The following is a 16,730-nucleotide window of genomic DNA, read 5'->3' as shown; positions in this document are numbered from 1 at the left end:
GTTGATGCCAGGTATTGAAATTTGTGGTTTAATGTAACTGAATTCTAGAGGTTTGGACACTTAATTGCTGTGAACACTGTTAAATGAAATCTATATTGCTATATCTTTTCAGAAGACAGTTAAGAGCAAATCACTTTGTCTTAAGCACTGGACAAACCTGGGTATTTTCCCACATTCACAGGTCGGTCCCAGTGTTGAAGCTGGAAGTACAGTTAGGTCTGCAGCCTTCAGCATTACAGCCATGATGTTGTCATGCCCCAAAGCCTGTCCAGTATATTTTGTCGTCGTACTGAGTGAATTGAATTCACTGAAGACTGGAAGCTATGATACTTGAAACTTCAGGGGAGGTAGACGTGGAACATCCAAAGGACACTTTGCACCAAAGATGGTTACAAAAATGTTCAGCGATTAAGATTGTGGCTCAGTGCCAGATGTATAATTTGAGTATATTAGGAAAGACAGAAAAGGACAGGTAAGCAAATGTGAAGAGTCATGAGATTTAGTAATCGGAAAATGCAAAGTAAGGTGTCTATGGCAATGCACATGAGGCTTCACACACAGCCATGTGATAATTAGCAGGTCATTTTCCTTACATGATTCTGGGTGAGAGATAAGTATCAATCAGGGCTCTACTAAAAAGCCCAACAAAGAAATGTTTACAAATTGTTGAATATTGAGTTCCCTCATAAACAGAAATCTCTTAGCATTTATTGTACAGCATAAAATTTCATTTAACAGTTTTCAAAGCAATTAACTCTCCAAACTTCTAGAATATGAAAACAAAGGTAGGAATTATGAAAAACATGGAGGTCATCATGCACATTGAAATTTGGTCAAGCTTATCTGGTGTCAAATAGATCTTATTGTCAGTGCACTGTTTTCAAAAATAAAAAGGTATTGATCTTAGCAGGAATGAAAACCAAACTTCAAATGGAAATGGGAAGGGTACAGTGGTTATCCAATCTCATGAGCAGTTAGCCTGTGGCCATTGGATCAGACAATTGACTGACAGAGAAAATAACCTCCCCTCCGAAATATGATCGAACAATAAGTGGCAGAGTACTGACCTCGTAGGCAGTTCTTTTCATTAATCCATTTTCATCAAGCAGTTGGAAGATGGACCAGAAGTAAAGGAGGAAGACCTCAGGTCTTAGTTAATATCTCAGCTAGATAGCAGGATGCTGCCCCCACAAACTTTACCAAGACCAAAACATACTGTGCTAACAGTCTATAGTGAACCATCCCCAATTTTTACAATTTTTTTCTCTAATTAACTATCATATCTAAACTGTTGCCTCAAACTCAATAAACTATCAGAAAGTTATATTTAAATTTATATATGGGGTGGCACGGTGGCTCAGGGGTTAGCACTGCAGCCTCACAGCACCAGGGACCCGGGTTCGGTTCCAGCCTCAGGCGACTGTCTGTGTGGAGTTTGCACATTCTCCCCGTGTCTGCGTGGGTTTCCTCTGGGTGCTCCGGTTTCCTCCCACAGTCCAAAGATGTTCAGGTTAGGTGGATCAACCACGCTAAATTGCCCGTAATGTTCAGGGGTGTGTGGGTTATAAAGGGATGGGTCCGGGTCAGATGCTTCAAGGGGCGGTGTGAACTTGTTGGGCCGAAGGGCCTGTTTCCACACTGTAGGTAATCTAATCTAACCTAATCTAATTGTCAACTGCCCACATTAGGTAACTGTCATCAAAAACCCCCTAAAATCAATAAAACATTAATTCAGATGGGAGAGATAATGGGAACTGCAGATGCTGGAGAATCCAAGATAATAAAGTGTGAAGCTGGATGAACACAGCAGGCCAAGCAGCATCTCAGGAGCACAAAAGCTGACGTTTCGGGCCTAGACCCTTCATCAGAGAGGGGGATGGGGTGAGGGTTCTGGAATAAATAGGGAGAGAGAGGGAGGTGGACCGAAGATGGAGAGAAAAGAAGATAGGTTGGAGAGGAGAGTACAGGTGGGGAGGTAGGGAGGGGATAGGTCAGTCCAGGGAAGACGGACAGGTCAAGGAGGTGGGATGAGGTTAGTAGGTAGGAAATGGAGGTGCGGCTTGGGGTGGGAGGAAGGGATGGGTGAGAGGAAGAACAGGTTAGGGAGGCAGAGACAGGCTGGGCTGGTTTTGGGATGCAGTGGGGGGAGGGGATGAACTGGGCTGGTTGTGTGATGCAGTGGAGGGAGGGGACGAACTGGGCTGGTTTTGTGATGCGGTGGGGGAAGGGGAGATTTTGAAGCTGGTGAAGTCCACATTGATACCATTGGGCTGCAGGGTTCCCGAGCGGAATATGAGTTGCTGTTCCTGCAACCTTCGGGTGGCATCATTGTGGCACTGCAGGAGGCCCATGATGGACATGTCATCTAAAGAATGGGAGGAGGAGTTGAAATGGTGCGCGACTGGAGGTGCAGTTGTTTATTGTGAACCGAGCGGAGGTGTTTTGCAAAGCGGTCCCCAAGCCTCCGCTTGGTTTCCCCAATGTAGAGGATGCCACACCGGGTACAGTGGATACAGTATACCACATTGGCAGATGTGCAGGTGAACCTCTGCTTAATATGGAAAGTCATTTTGGGGGTGAGGGAGGTGGTGTGGGGGCAAGTGTAGCACTTACTGCGGTTGCAGGGGAAGGTGCCGGCTGTGGTGGGGTTGGAGGGCAGTGTGGAGCGAACAAGGGAGTCATGGAGAGAGTGGTCTCTCCGGAAATCAGACAAGGGTGGGGATGGAAAAATGTCTTGGGTGGTGGGGTTGGATTGTAGATGGCGGAAGTGTCGGAGGATGATGCGTTGTATCCGGAAGTAGGTGGGGTGGTGTGCGAGAACGAGGGGGATCCTCTTTGGGCGGTTGTGGCGGGGGTGGGGTGTGAGGGATGTGTTGCGGGAAACTCGGTCAAGGGCGTTCTCGACCACTGCGGGGGGAAAGTTGCGGTCCTTGAAGGACTTGGACATCTGGAATGTGCAGGAGTGGAATGCCTCATCCTGAGAGCAGATGTGGCGGAGGCGGAGGAGTTGGGAATAGGGGATGGAATTTTTGCAGGAGGGTGGGTGGGAAGAGGTGTATTCTAGGTAGCTGTGGGAGTCGGTGGGCTTGAAATGGACATCAGTTACAAGCTGGTTGCCTGAGATGAAGACTGAGAATTTTCTGTGAAGTGTTGCTCTTTAGTAATGAAGTCAGTTGTACTTTTGTCTCCATTTATCATCATTCACTGACTTATCCTATCTATCTATTAGAGATAATAGGAACTGCAGATGCTGGAGAATCCGAGATAACAAGGTATAGAGCTGGATGAACACAGCAGGCCAAGCAGCACCTTAGGAGCAGGAAAGCTGACATTTTGGGCCTAGACCCTTCCCTGAAACGTCAGCTTTCACGCTCCTGAGATGCTGCTTGGCCTGCTGTGTTCATCCAGCTCTATACCTTGTTGTCGTATCCATTATTTGCTGCAAGTTTAAACTCAACATATGCTTCCTTACCAAAGCACTCCTATCATGTCCATTTATTCCATATTGCAATCTTGTTCAACAGTTACTGTTTGGTAAACACCCATTTCCATCTTGGGTAACAGTTATGTTCACAACTCTGACCATTTCTGTGGGAGATCCATTGTATTTTCTAAAACAAGCAATGCTTTTATGCAAATCAACATGGCCTCTATAAGAAATATCAGTGCACATCCCCTATTATTAAAGATTCACCTCCTTCTGGTTGAAGAAACTCCTCCTCATCTCGATTCTAAAGCATCATCACACCCTTGGGTTCTAATCTCTCCTACTCGTGGAAACATTTTCTCCCCTCTATCCCGGCCTCTCAGTATTCTGTAAGTTTCAATGACATCCCCCCTTCATCCTTCTAAATTCTACAAATACTGATCCAGAATCCTCAACTGGTCCTCATGTGACAGGTTCTTTATCCCCGGGATCATTGCTGCAAACCTCCTCTTGACCCCCTCCAATGACAGCACATCCTTTCATAGATTACAGGGCCCGAAACTGCTCACAATTTACCAAATGCATTGAGACAAATACGCACAAAACAAAAAAAAAACAAAACTAGCATAAAAGAATAAAGGGAAGGAAAGAGGGAAGTCAAATCAAATGAATGAAGCATTGATTTGGGTTAAATCAAAGAGAAGGTGAACACAGCTAATTTCCAAATACAAGCTAAAAGATAAACAGACTGTAGGGAACTAGATGACTTTACTCAGAGGTACCTCGGGTGCTCTGTTTACTCCTAAGTGGTAGGAAAAGGACATATTGCACAGTATGCAGAAAATTATGCAAGGACAGCCAATGATATAGGAAAGGCTAAAGGACGCTTGTAGCACGGTCCCTACTCTGAGCAGGAGGCCTTGGTTCAAGTCCCACATACTCTTTGGGGGTGGTACATGTTGCTGCCACTGTGCGTTGCTGGTGGAGGGAATGAATGCATAATGTGTTAGAACAGGCCAATCAAGTGGCCTGCTTTGCCTGGATGGAGCTGAGATTCTTTGAATGTTGTTGAAACTGCACTCATCCAGGCAAATGAGTCACCGAGAGGTTGATTAAAAATAACTTGAAGGAAAATCTTGAAAAAGACTACATACCAAATTTAGCAACAAAGCTTCAGGTTTGATAATTTTTAGTTCTGTAGCTACATGTCAGAATAGTGAAGGACAGCTAGGAAGCTGAATACATTGCTCGAGTGTTTCAATTAACATTAGATGCGACAAGGTCATCTTCAAAATGTATAGCTCTCAATGTTAGTGCTTTTGTTTAAAAGAGAATTTCTCCACTTCCCAGGGTCAATATTTGATGTGAAGTGAGAGGTAGACAGCAAGTTAAAACGTGGATTAACTTCTAAATATGTCAAAACGGCAACAACTTGAGTAAATAAAGCGACGCTCAACAACTAAATCACCAAATAACACAATTAGCACTTGATTTATCATAAATTAAAAGAATTTTTCAGAAAGGCTGAAAATTTTTCTACTTTAATTTTGTTCTCCTGACAGAAAACATCACATGACTAGCATGCATTAAGAATTATTTGGCTAAATCTGTTTGTTACATGTTTACCTCGTGCCAAAAGGCTACGAATAACCATGCAGACCCTGGATACATTTCAATCTGTTGTGAGTGATAAACAGTCTCTTTCAAACGGGCACCAATTACCATGGTCAGCTTTATTTCTTGCCAGTGCTCCACCTTGGCAACCATCCAATATATAATACAGAATTAAGTAAAAGACACCCAAATTGTACAACATAATAAAACAATTCACAGACTAGTCCAACACTGATGTTCTCACTTCACACATTGAATATACTAAATAAATCCTAAAATCATTTGCATTTTAAAGGTTATTTTCAAATCTCTAAACAATAAGAGTTTGATTCCTACTATCAGAATCCTAGATACAAAAAATGTTACTCTGAAACAGACAGGCTGGTTCTGTCAAAAGTTAATTCAAATTAATCATTATTGCGGCTTTTTCTCCTTTTCCACACAAAAGTTAATTCTAAAAACAAGATGTGAAAATCATAATTATTCAATCTTTCCTTTGTGTTATTTGTCTGTATTTTTTGCATTGTATTGTGCATAGTTTCAAAAATGTTGCATTGATATTGCAAAGTAGTAATTGGAGAAAAAACATTACTACTTCAAGTAAATTTTGTTGCACAGATCTCATGGATGATCATGCGTTATTTGCAACTATATTAATGCAAGTATGTAAAGAATTAGGAATTTATAATTTTTAGCAGCACACTTTGCTTTTCGGCAACACTTAAAGCTGGGCCACTGTTGTCAACTTGATCATTTCACGAAAGGACTGAACTAGTTCTTTGTACAGTTCTTCTGCATCGGTCTCTGGACACGATTTCCAAGCAGAACAAGCAACTACAATCCTGTTGGGGTACAAAAAAATTTGCACCATTAAAAGATTATTTCTTTCTTCATTTTTATAAAATGGCACCATGTTTATTCCAGGAATGAGAAGAATGCAATACTAATTTCACAATGAAACAGTTGTTATTCAATTTTTATTCCTCACATTGATCCCATCCTGAGTAGCATTCTTTGTTAAGACCTAAGAGAATTTCTGAGTGGGAAAAAAAAAATCAGACAGCACAAAAGCGTACGAACGAATCTCAATGTTTCAGAAAGGAATCCTAGATTGAAGTCAGTTAAAACTTTTTTTTTGTTTATTCATTCAAGGTATATCACATGATTTGCCAGGCTAGCATTATTTGGCCATCCCTAATTGCTCTTGAGAAGGCACGGCTGAGCCATTTTTTGAAGTGCTACAGTCCAACTGGCATAAATACAATCACAGCATCTTTAGGAACAGAGTTCCAGAATCGTGACCTGGACAGTGAAGGAACATCAATATAGTTGCAAGTCAGGACAGCGTGAGGCTTGGAGAGGAACTTTGAAGTGGTTGGAGTTCCCAAGCTTCTGCAACTCTTATTGTACTGTGTACTAATGGTTGCAGGTTTGGAACACATTGCCTCAAGGAGCTTTGGAGAGTGGTGTTGCACATTTTCTACTGGTTACATGTTGCTGCCACTGTGTATTACTGTCAAAGGGAATGAAAGCATAAAGTATTAGAACAGGCCAATCAAGTAGCCTGTTTTGCCTGGATGGAGCTAAGTTTCTTTGAGCATTATTGAAACTGCACTCATCCAGGCAAATGAGGCATATTCATGAGTTCTGGCGTGGGGGTGGAGGGTGTGGGCAGAAGGTTCGGTTACTTGCCACATAACTCCCAGCCTCTCATTTGCACTTGTAGCCATAGGTATGGCTGGTCCAGTTTTGTTTCTGGTCGATGGTAAAATTGTCTCTTGGTGACGACCATTACTTAGTGAATGTTAACAGATTTTGGGGTATATGGACATAATTTGGCATCTCAGGAGTCATAAATGGTGTTGAACATTGTGCATTTATCAGCAAACGCCCCGACATCTGACTGGATCCAGTGTGCAGCGAGTCAACATCATTGTGAAGCAGACTGGGCAAGAGAGATGAACAGGCTGCAGTTCTGAACATGACAGCATGAAAGGAAAGCTACTTCATAAAGAGCAGAACAACACAGAGTCAGCAGCTTCTCGAGCAACCTGAGAGAATGAATCAGCAACTTCAGAAAGAAAAGAACAGAATTGAGAGAGAATGGGACCGACAGTGGGAGATAAACCTGGAGGCAGACAGCTCCTTCAATTTGTTGCTTCCTGTAGGTGCCAAAATGTGACATCACAGGCAAACAGGTAGGTGATTGAGAAGTATTTTGTGCTATATCTGTCGTTTGGCCAGTTGTCTTAAATCAGTCGATGTTGTTACAGCTGAAGAGTATAGATATTAACCCCTAAAATATTTAACATCAAAATTAATTAACTGAGTAGAATAGAGATGACTGGGTGGGTGATGCTTTGCAGCTGTTTAATGCGGGCCTGGTGGACTACAGTGACCACACCAGCAACAAGTGTTGGCTGCTCAAGGAAATTCAATTCAGAGTTGATAAGCTGGAGTCTGAGGTATACCCACTGTGGCACATTAGGGAGGGGGACAGTTACCTAGACACAGTATTTCTGAAGACAGATCCTTTAGATAATCTACATCAAATTTGGTCCATCGTCAGGGACAGGAGGATGTGACTGTGAGTGAAACCAGTATGGGGATCCGTAATTTAGCTTGAGGAGTCTCTGCCCTCATGCAGTAGGTCTGAAATTCTTGCTCCCAGTACGTACAAGGGCACAGTCCACAGGGAAGATGAGAAAGCTCGTCGGGTCCTAAAGGACATAGCTGTTAGACTGAGTCTGTGGCAAGTGGTGAGGGAACCATCAAGAGGGAAAATCATACTTGACCTCATTCATATCAAACTGCCAGCTGCAGATGCATCTTACCATGACAGTAGTGGCAACAGGAACCACTGCACAGTGCTTGTGGAGACGAAGCCCTGTCTTCACACTGAGAATACTCTCCACAGTGTCGTGAGACACTATTAATGTGCTAAATGGGACAGACTTCAAACAGAGATAGCAACTCAATTCAGGCCACCCATGAGGCATTGTGCTGCTATTGATGGCCCACAATCTGTAACAGTGGCCCTGCATTTCCCAGACTCAACCATCGCCATCAAGTCAGGGATCAACCCTGTTTCAATGGACAGTTCAGGAGGGCATGCCAGGCGTAGCACCAGGTGTACTTGAAGATGAGGTGTCAACTAGGTGTAGCTATCAAGCAGGACTATATGCACACCAAACAGCACAAGCAGCAAGTGATAGGCAGAGCTAAGTGATCCAACAACCTACGAATCAGATCTAAGCTCTGTAGTTCTGCCACATCCAGTCATGAATGATGTTTTTCTTTCTTTTTTCAATCATGGTATGAGGGTGTCGCTGGCTAGACAGCATTTAATGCCCATCCTTAATTGCCTAGTGTGCCGTTAAGAGTCAACCACATTGCCGTAGGTCTGGAGTCACACATAGGCCAGACTAGGTAAGGATGGCAGTTTCCTTCCCTAAAGGGCATCAGTGAACCAGATGGGTTTTTTCTGCAATCAACAATAGATTCATGGTCTGCATTCAATTCTTAATTCTAGATATTTATTGAATTCTAGTTCCACCATCTGCTGTGGCAGGATTCAAACCCAGGTCCCCAGAATGCTGAGTCGCTGGACTAACAGTCTGGTGATACTACCATGAGGCCTCCCCTAGACAATTAAATATTTCACTGAAAGAGGAGGAGTCTCCACAAATATCCCCATCCTCAATGATGGAACTGCCCAGAACGTCAGTGCAAAAGATAAAGCTGAAGCTTTTGCAGCAACCTTCAGTCAAAAGTGCAGAGCGGATGAACCATCTTGGTTCCCTTCAGTGCTCCCCAACATTACAGGTACTAGTCTTCAACCAATTCAATTCACTCCTAAGTGATACTAAGTAATAACTGAAGACACTGGATATTGCAAAGACTACAGATCCTGACAACATTCTGGAAACAGTGCTGGAGACTTGTGCTTCTGAACTTGCCACTCCCCTAATCGAGCAGTTTCAGTATAGTTACAACACTAGCATCTAGCTGACAATGTGGAAAGTTGTACATAAAAGCAGGTCAAATCCAACCAGGGCAATTACTGCCCCATCAATTTACCGTCAATCCTCAGTAAAGTGAGGGAAGGTGTCATCAAGAGTGTTTTCAAGCAACACCTGCTCAGCAATAACCTATTCAATGACGCCCAGTTTAGGTTCTGCCACGGCCACTCAGTTCCTGACCTCATTACACCCTTGATTCAAACATGCACAAAAGAGCTCAATTCCAGAGGTGAGCTGAGAATGATAGTCTTTGACATCATGGCTACATTTGACAGTGTGGCATCAAGGAGCCCTAGCAAAACTGGAATCAATGGGTATCAACTGGCAAACTCTCCAGTGGTTGGCGTCATACATGACACACTGGAAGATGGTCGTGGTTGTTGCAGATCAGTCATCTCAGTTCCAGGACATCTCTGCAGGAGTTCCTCAGGGTAGTGTGCTAGGCCCAACCATCTTCAGCTGCTTCATCAATGACCGTCCCTTCGTCATAAGGTCAGAAATAGAGATGTTTGATGATTGAGCAATGTTCAGCGCCATTTGTAACTCTTCAGGTACTGAAGCAGTCCATGTTCAAATGCAACAAGATCAGTACAATATCCAGACATGGGCTGACAAGCGGCAAGTTAGAATAGCACCACACAAATGCCAGGCTACAACCATTACCAATAAGACACAATCAAACCACAGCCCCTTGGCATTCAATGGTGTTACCACCACTGAATCACCCACTATCAACATCCTGGAGGTTATCATTGACCAGAAACTCAACTGGACTCCCAACATAAACACTGTGATTACATCAGCAGGTCTGGGGCTAGGAATACTGCAGCGATTAACTCACCTCCTGACTCCACAAAGCCTGTCCACCATACACAAGGCACAAGTATCTTGACATCATCCAGGGCGAAGTAGCCCATTTGACTGGCACTACATTCTCAAGCATCCACTCCCTCCACCATCTAAGCAGCAGTATGTACTATCTACAAGATGCATTGCAGAAATTCAAAGATTCTGAGATACCACCTTCCAAACCCACGACCACTTCTATCCAGAAGGACAAGTGCAGCAGATACATGGGAACACTACCACCTTCAATTTTCCCTCCAAGCCTGACAAGGAGATATACCACTTTTCCTCAAAATCCTAGAACTGTCTTCCTAATGGCATTGTGGATCAAGGTGGACTGCAGCAGTTCAAGAAGGCAGCTGACCACCATCTTCTCAAGGGCAGACAGGGGCAGGCAATAAATTCGGCCAGCCACTGACGTCCACATCCCATAAATGAATAAATAACAAAATAAAAACTGACCAGAGCACAGCAGAAATTCAAGTGGGGGAGAGAAGAAAAGAGGAATACAGTAGTAATAGGGGATGACATAATTAGGGAATAGGTACCGTTGTTCTCTATAACAAAGACAAATAGCCTTAAAGGCTGTGCTGACCACATGGTGCCGATTATCAGGATCTCTCTTTGGACTGGAGAAGGACTTCGAGTGGTAGAGGAAAGATCCAGTTGTCTTGGTCAAAGAGGGACCAATGACATAGGAGTACGAAAGTGGTTCTGCTGAGGTATCGGGAGTAGCTTGGGACTAACTTAAAATGCACAGCCAGGATATGTGGCTCAAAAGATTGGTGTAAGGGCGATGGATTCATTTTATGGAGCACTAGTACCAGTACTGAGGAAAGAAAGAGCTACTCCACTTGAGGAGGCCAGAGACCTGGTGAAACACAGAATTGGGGTTGTTGCTGGTGCTTTAAACTAATTAGTGGGAAGGAAGATTCGACTGAAGGGAAGTTTTTAAAAAATCAGAAGGAAAATCTGACATTAGGTGTGCAGGGCAGCGAAGAAGGGAAAAAATAATCAAGTGAGAGAGGAAAGGGTAGGGAATATTTGTAAAAGAATGCAGCAGAAATTAGAATCAGAGTGAATGATGGTAAGGGTTGGATATTGATGGCTGGCGATATTCAAAAAGAATAGGAAGCTCGATAAACACTAATTCAGAGTAACACCTAATCAGAGATGGCACTGCTGCAATGGTTAAAAATGACCTTGGTTCAAGATACCAGGATGTGGGATTAGTTCGGATGCAGGTGAGAAATGATCGGGCAAGTCGTTAATAGGGGAAATCAGCTACAGGCCTCTTAACAGTAAGCACAAAGTAGATAGAAATATACAAGATACATTGGGTGTTCATGATAAAAATCAGATTGATTATTGCAGCCTGGCAAGAAGTGACACAGTATGTCTGAGTTAGTTTTTTTTTAACAGCAGCAACAGATTCTGAAACAAACCAGACTGCAAGTTATACCAGACATGATACTGTGTACCATGAAAGGGTTATCTAAATATCTAAATGGAAAGGGACCTCCAGGTGGCAGTGACCATACATCATTGAATTTCATATCCATTTTGCTAAGAAGAATAGGTTTGACACTAACATTTTAAACTTAAAGAAGGGCAACTGCATTTACATGAAAGTTGAGTTAGTTAGAGGATCTGGGATACTTGGCTGGAAGACAAATCAACTGAGAATAAGTGGCAGACATTTAAGGGGAGTATTTCAAAATAATCTTTATGAGTGCATTCCAACTATAAAGAAAAATTCCAAGTGCAAGATTCACCATCCATGGTTAAATAAACTTAAAGAAAGCATCTAAATTGAGGAAACATCACATAATTGTGCAAAGATGAGCGTGATAGAGTCATACAGTTGTCATCATGCAAACAGACCCTTTGGTCCAACTTATTCATGCTGACCAGATATCCTAAATTAATCTAGTCCCTTTGCTAGCATTTGGCCAGTATTCATCCAAACCATTGCTATCTATCCATCCAGATGTCTTTTAAATGTGGTAATTGTACCAGCCTCCACCACTTCCTCTGACAGCACATTCTATACACACACCACCCTCTGCGTGAAAAAGTTGCTCCTCAGGTCTCTTAACTCTGTCCCTCTCACTTTAAACCAATGCTTTCTAGTTTTGGACTCCCCTACCCTAGGGAAAAAGCTTAGCAATTCACGCTTTTGTTGCCCATGTCAGGTGATTGGACTGAACATACAAGACTAATCAGGGAAAGGAAATTCTGAGGAAGGGTCACCAGACCCGAAATGTTTTTTTCTTCACAGATGCTGCCAGCCCTGTTGAGCTTTTCCAGCAACTTTGTTTTTGTGCAACAAAATTACACTATTAAGGGAAACAGGCTTGAAATGTAAAATTGGATAGCAACAGTTCCCATCTATTTAAAAAGGAAAAGATTAAAGTGAGCACTGATTGTATATAGTGGAAATGGGGATCTTCAAGTTGACAACAAGCAATTGGCTCCTGAAGTGAATGGACATTTTCCTTCTGTGGTCACTATAAAGTTTCCAATTGTCATTCCAGTAACAGCTATAGTTCAGGAATCACAGAATCCTCAGTGTGGATGCAGGCCGTTCAGCTCATTAAGTCCACACTGACTATCCGAACAGCATCCCACCCAGACCCACGTACCTAACCTATGTCTGCATTTGCCATGGCTAATCCACCCCCAGACTGCACATCCCTGGATATTATGGGCAATTAAACACAGCCAATCCACCTAACCTGAACATCTTTCGACTGTGGGAGGAAACTGGAACACCTGGAGGAAACCCAAGCAGACATGGGGAGAACATCTCCATGGAGATTGCACAGTCACTGGAGGCTGGAATTGAACCCAGGTCCTTGGCTCTGTGAGGCAGTAGTGTTAACCACTGAGCTACCTTGCACCCCGGTGTAGAGGGAAAAGGAGAGGGAAATGAATTTAGCAAAAGTATAATCTCTAAACACACAGTACTGAGCAAGTTGATCAAAGCAGCAGGTTGATAAGTAGATAATAAAATGTGAGGCTGGATGAACACAGCAGGCCAAGCAGCATCTCAGGAGCACAAAAGCTGACGTTTCGGGCCTAGACCCTTCATCAGAGGATCCAGGTCCTGTGGACTTCATCCTAGGATTTGAAAATAAGTGGCTAATGAGGTACTGGATGCATTGGTATTAATTTTTTAAAAATTAGTAGAATACAACTAGATTCTCTCAGTTTGGAAAATAGTGAATGTAGCTCCACTAATCAAGGAGGACAGGAGAGAAAGCAGGCAAGTGTAGATCAGTTGGCTTGATGTTTGTTGTAGTAAAGGTATTAGAATTGGTCATTAAGGAAGTTATTGTTGAGTATTTAGAAAACCTCAAGGTAGTTGGGAAGAGCTGGCAAGCCTCTATGAAAGGAAAGTCATATTCAACAAACATACTTTAAGCTCTCTGAAAGAGTGAAACCTTTGCCAATAAAGGGAAGCCTGCAGATACACTATACTTGGATTTCCAGGAAGATTTGACAAGGTGTCACATAAAAAGTTACACTGCAAATTAGGTGATCATGCTATGAGGGTAATGTATTATCATAAATAGGAGATTGACTGTCTAACAGAAATCAAAGTATATATAAACGGGTCATGTTCCAATTGGTACAGTGAAGAGCGTTCTCTTTCTTTCATTAACGGCATGAGGGTGTTACTGGCTAGGTAGCATTTTCCTAGGATGGTGACAGCGAGCACGAGGGGGCATAGCTTTAAATTGAGGGGTGAAAGATATAGGACAGATGTCAGAGGTAGTTTCTTTACTCAGAGAGTATTAAGGGAATGGAACGCTTTGCCTGCAAAGGTAGTAGATTCGCCAACTTTAGGTACATTTAAGTCATCATTGGATAAGCATATGGACGTACATGGAATAGTGTAGGTTAGATGGGCTTGAGATCGGTATGACAGGTTGGCACAACAACGAGGGCTGAAGGGCCTGTACTGTACTGTAATGTTCTATGTTCTATTTATTGCTCATCCCCAGTTTCCACAAGCCAGTTCAGAGTCAACCAAATTGCTATTGGTGTGGAGTCACATGGCCAGAATGGCAGTTTCCTTCCCTGCAGGGCATTAGTGAACTAGATAAGTTTTCTCCTGATATTCAACAATGGTTTCATGGTCATCATTTGATCCTTCATTCCAGATATTTTACTGAATTCAAATTCCACCATCTGCCATGGGAGGATTTGAGCCCAGGTCCCCAGAGTGTTATCTGCGTCTCTGGATTAACAGTCTAGCAATAATACCACTAGGCCTTTGCCTCCCCAATATTATGGATTACTACAAAATGATGGATTACCATAGAGGTCTGTTGTGAGATATTAGCATTTTATTATTTATATCAATAAATTATATATAATGATATATCAACAATTTAAACAATGAAATTTGTGGGCGAGGCAGCCAAATCTGCAGATAACACAAAGGAAGGTAGGAACATATAGAACACAGAACAGTACAGCACAGTACAGGCCCTTCAGCCCATGATGTTGTACCGAACTTTTATCCTAAACCTAATGTAACCCCCAACCCTACCTTATAATATCATCGATATGCATATCTAATAGCCGCTTAAATGCCCCTAATGAGGTCGACTCCACTACCCTCTCCGGCAATGCATTCCACACCCTTCCACTCTCTGAGTAAAGAACCTACCTCTGATATCTCCTGTATATCTACCTCTACTCATTTTAAAACTATACCCCCTTGTAATAGCTACCTCCACCCTATATCATGAAAAAAACAATAGGAAGTTGCAGACAGATAGGTATGTAGATAAAGTGGGAAAAATTCTGGCAAATAAAATACAATTTGGAAAATATGACATTCTTCACTTTGACAGCATGAATTAAAAAAAGGTGTTGCTTAAATGAAGAATGATGCAGAATTTTACGGTGCAGACAGACCTAAGTACTTTAGCTTATGAGCTAGTAAAAGTTTGTTATGTAATGGCAGTAAATTAACAAGGCAGCTAATGGAATAGCCTCCTTAATTCTGAGAGGAGCTGAAAATAAGAATAATGATATTATAGTTTCGTTATATAAGGTTTTGGTGAGACTCAAGGGGAGTACTGTGTGCAGTTTTGATTTCCGCACTTATGGAAAAATAAAATTGCGTGGAAGCAATTCAAAGATGTTTACTAGTTGAATCATTACCTGTCATCCCGGATACGATAGAAAAATCCATAGCCGTTATGGACCATAGGAAGGACAGCACCTAGGACAGTGGTATATCCAACAAGGCTGGTTGAAAGAACAAAGTTTCCTCCACCACCACTATTAAAACAAAAGAAGTGAAGAAAGTAAATTAGTAGCAAGTTGTCAAGAAAGCATTCAGTGGGTTTACCTGGAACAAGTCATATTATTTTATTGTAGTTTGTAGAACAGGGAATAATTACCTTTTAGTAAAGGCAGCATCTAAATAAAGCTCCGGCACAGGAAGACCTTCCTCTGTAGCTATAAGCATCAGACCCAGGAGGTGTCGGTCAAAGCCTAAAATATAACGTAATTGGAGCTTACATTTCACTATATATAAAATCTGTACTATTAATTCAGTAATCACCGAAACTAATGTACTTACCTCTACCATTCTGACAGTCGGTCATTAGTTTGTGATGTTTTGCGAAAGATTTCATCATTAATTGTTGACGTTTCACATTCTAGGATACAGAACAAAATAATTAAAACGCTAAAGCTACTCAACATGGAGAGTTGGATGATGATTTAGGAAAAATCTGTGACTGAAGAACCCATAGACTTATTCCCATTATGGCATAGTTTGGATGGATTAATTCAGCATAATCTTAGTTTCACTGGCTGCACATTTTCCATTTCAAACACACACAATGTCAAAGTAAATGAAAAAGATATTCATATTTTCAGACTTAACCCTTTCTAAAATACAATTCATATTATGTGACCATTAAGCTTAAGCTTGAAATATTTTTACATCAGTTAAATGAAAAAAATGTCTTTGATTAAAGGCTTGAATGAACTTAAGAAACAATGATGACAGAAAAGTATATTTTCGCCTGACCCTTTATTCACTGTTCACAGGAAAATATCATTACGAATAAAAAAAAGGCTACTTTATATTTGGTGAATTTTTAATGTTTATATTAATGAATTGATTAAAATATATTCCAAACGTTTCAAGAGCCTAAAGACTATAGTACCTATTATCTGAGCACATTAAAAGAATATGCAGCATACGTGACTTTAATGAATGACATTCAAATGTGTACAAGATTGTGCTGGTCTAATAAATAATCAATGAGTTAATTTACATAAATAAATAATGAAAAATAAACTGCAACTATCAGATGGCGAGACAGAGCACAAAGGCCTTAAACTAGTAATATCTCAATAAACACAAAGAAGAATTGGTTACTTCAGATCAAAGGGTATAAAGCATGATTTAAATGTTCGAAATTCCAAGAAAAAAAATTAGCTGCTGTTAGAAAGCACTGCTAAAAAAAACACAGCAATGGCCCTGCGAAACAAAATAAAGCTGTACAGCTGAATCAAACTTTATTGGAAGAAGAGTGACAAGACAACAAAATCCAGCATACTAATATAATGCACATGAGAAGAAAATGGTAGTCAACTCAAATTAATTTAATAGCTTTAACAGGTAGTCGGGGTTGAATAGCTCCTCTCTGTTGCATTGCCCTATGATCTGTACAAGCTTACTAGTCTGATTGGCATTCAATATCAATAACCTCAAAGTGATGTTTAAGATATAAACAAAGTTCTTTTCCTAACAAACTTCTAGAATCCATTCTGAAATAAGATAA

General features: G+C 41.6%; 1 protein-coding gene across 3 annotated transcripts in view; it reads right to left on the bottom strand.

Moving 5' to 3' along the window:
• Window positions 1–5,141: 5,141 nt before the first annotated feature.
• crot (carnitine O-octanoyltransferase) overlaps window positions 5,142–16,730 on the bottom strand; it is a 72,421-nt gene continuing 60,832 nt past the window's right edge. For all 3 annotated transcript variants that reach the window (XM_048522745.2, XM_048522737.2, XM_048522764.1), the window contains 4 exons: window positions 15,515–15,593; window positions 15,333–15,426; window positions 15,091–15,210; window positions 5,142–5,883 (listed from right to left, as the gene is read on the bottom strand). In XM_048522745.2, coding sequence (XP_048378702.1) covers window positions 5,763–5,883; window positions 15,091–15,210; window positions 15,333–15,426; window positions 15,515–15,593 — 414 coding nt within the window. In that variant the 3' untranslated portion in view covers window positions 5,142–5,762. The remainder of the gene's footprint in view (window positions 5,884–15,090; window positions 15,211–15,332; window positions 15,427–15,514; window positions 15,594–16,730) is intronic.

The sequence above is a fragment of the Stegostoma tigrinum genome, chromosome 2, assembly GCF_030684315.1.
Source record: "Stegostoma tigrinum isolate sSteTig4 chromosome 2, sSteTig4.hap1, whole genome shotgun sequence".
NCBI classification, from domain to species: domain Eukaryota; kingdom Metazoa; phylum Chordata; class Chondrichthyes; order Orectolobiformes; family Stegostomatidae; genus Stegostoma; species Stegostoma tigrinum.
This window is presented reverse-complemented; position numbering and strand designations above follow the sequence as displayed.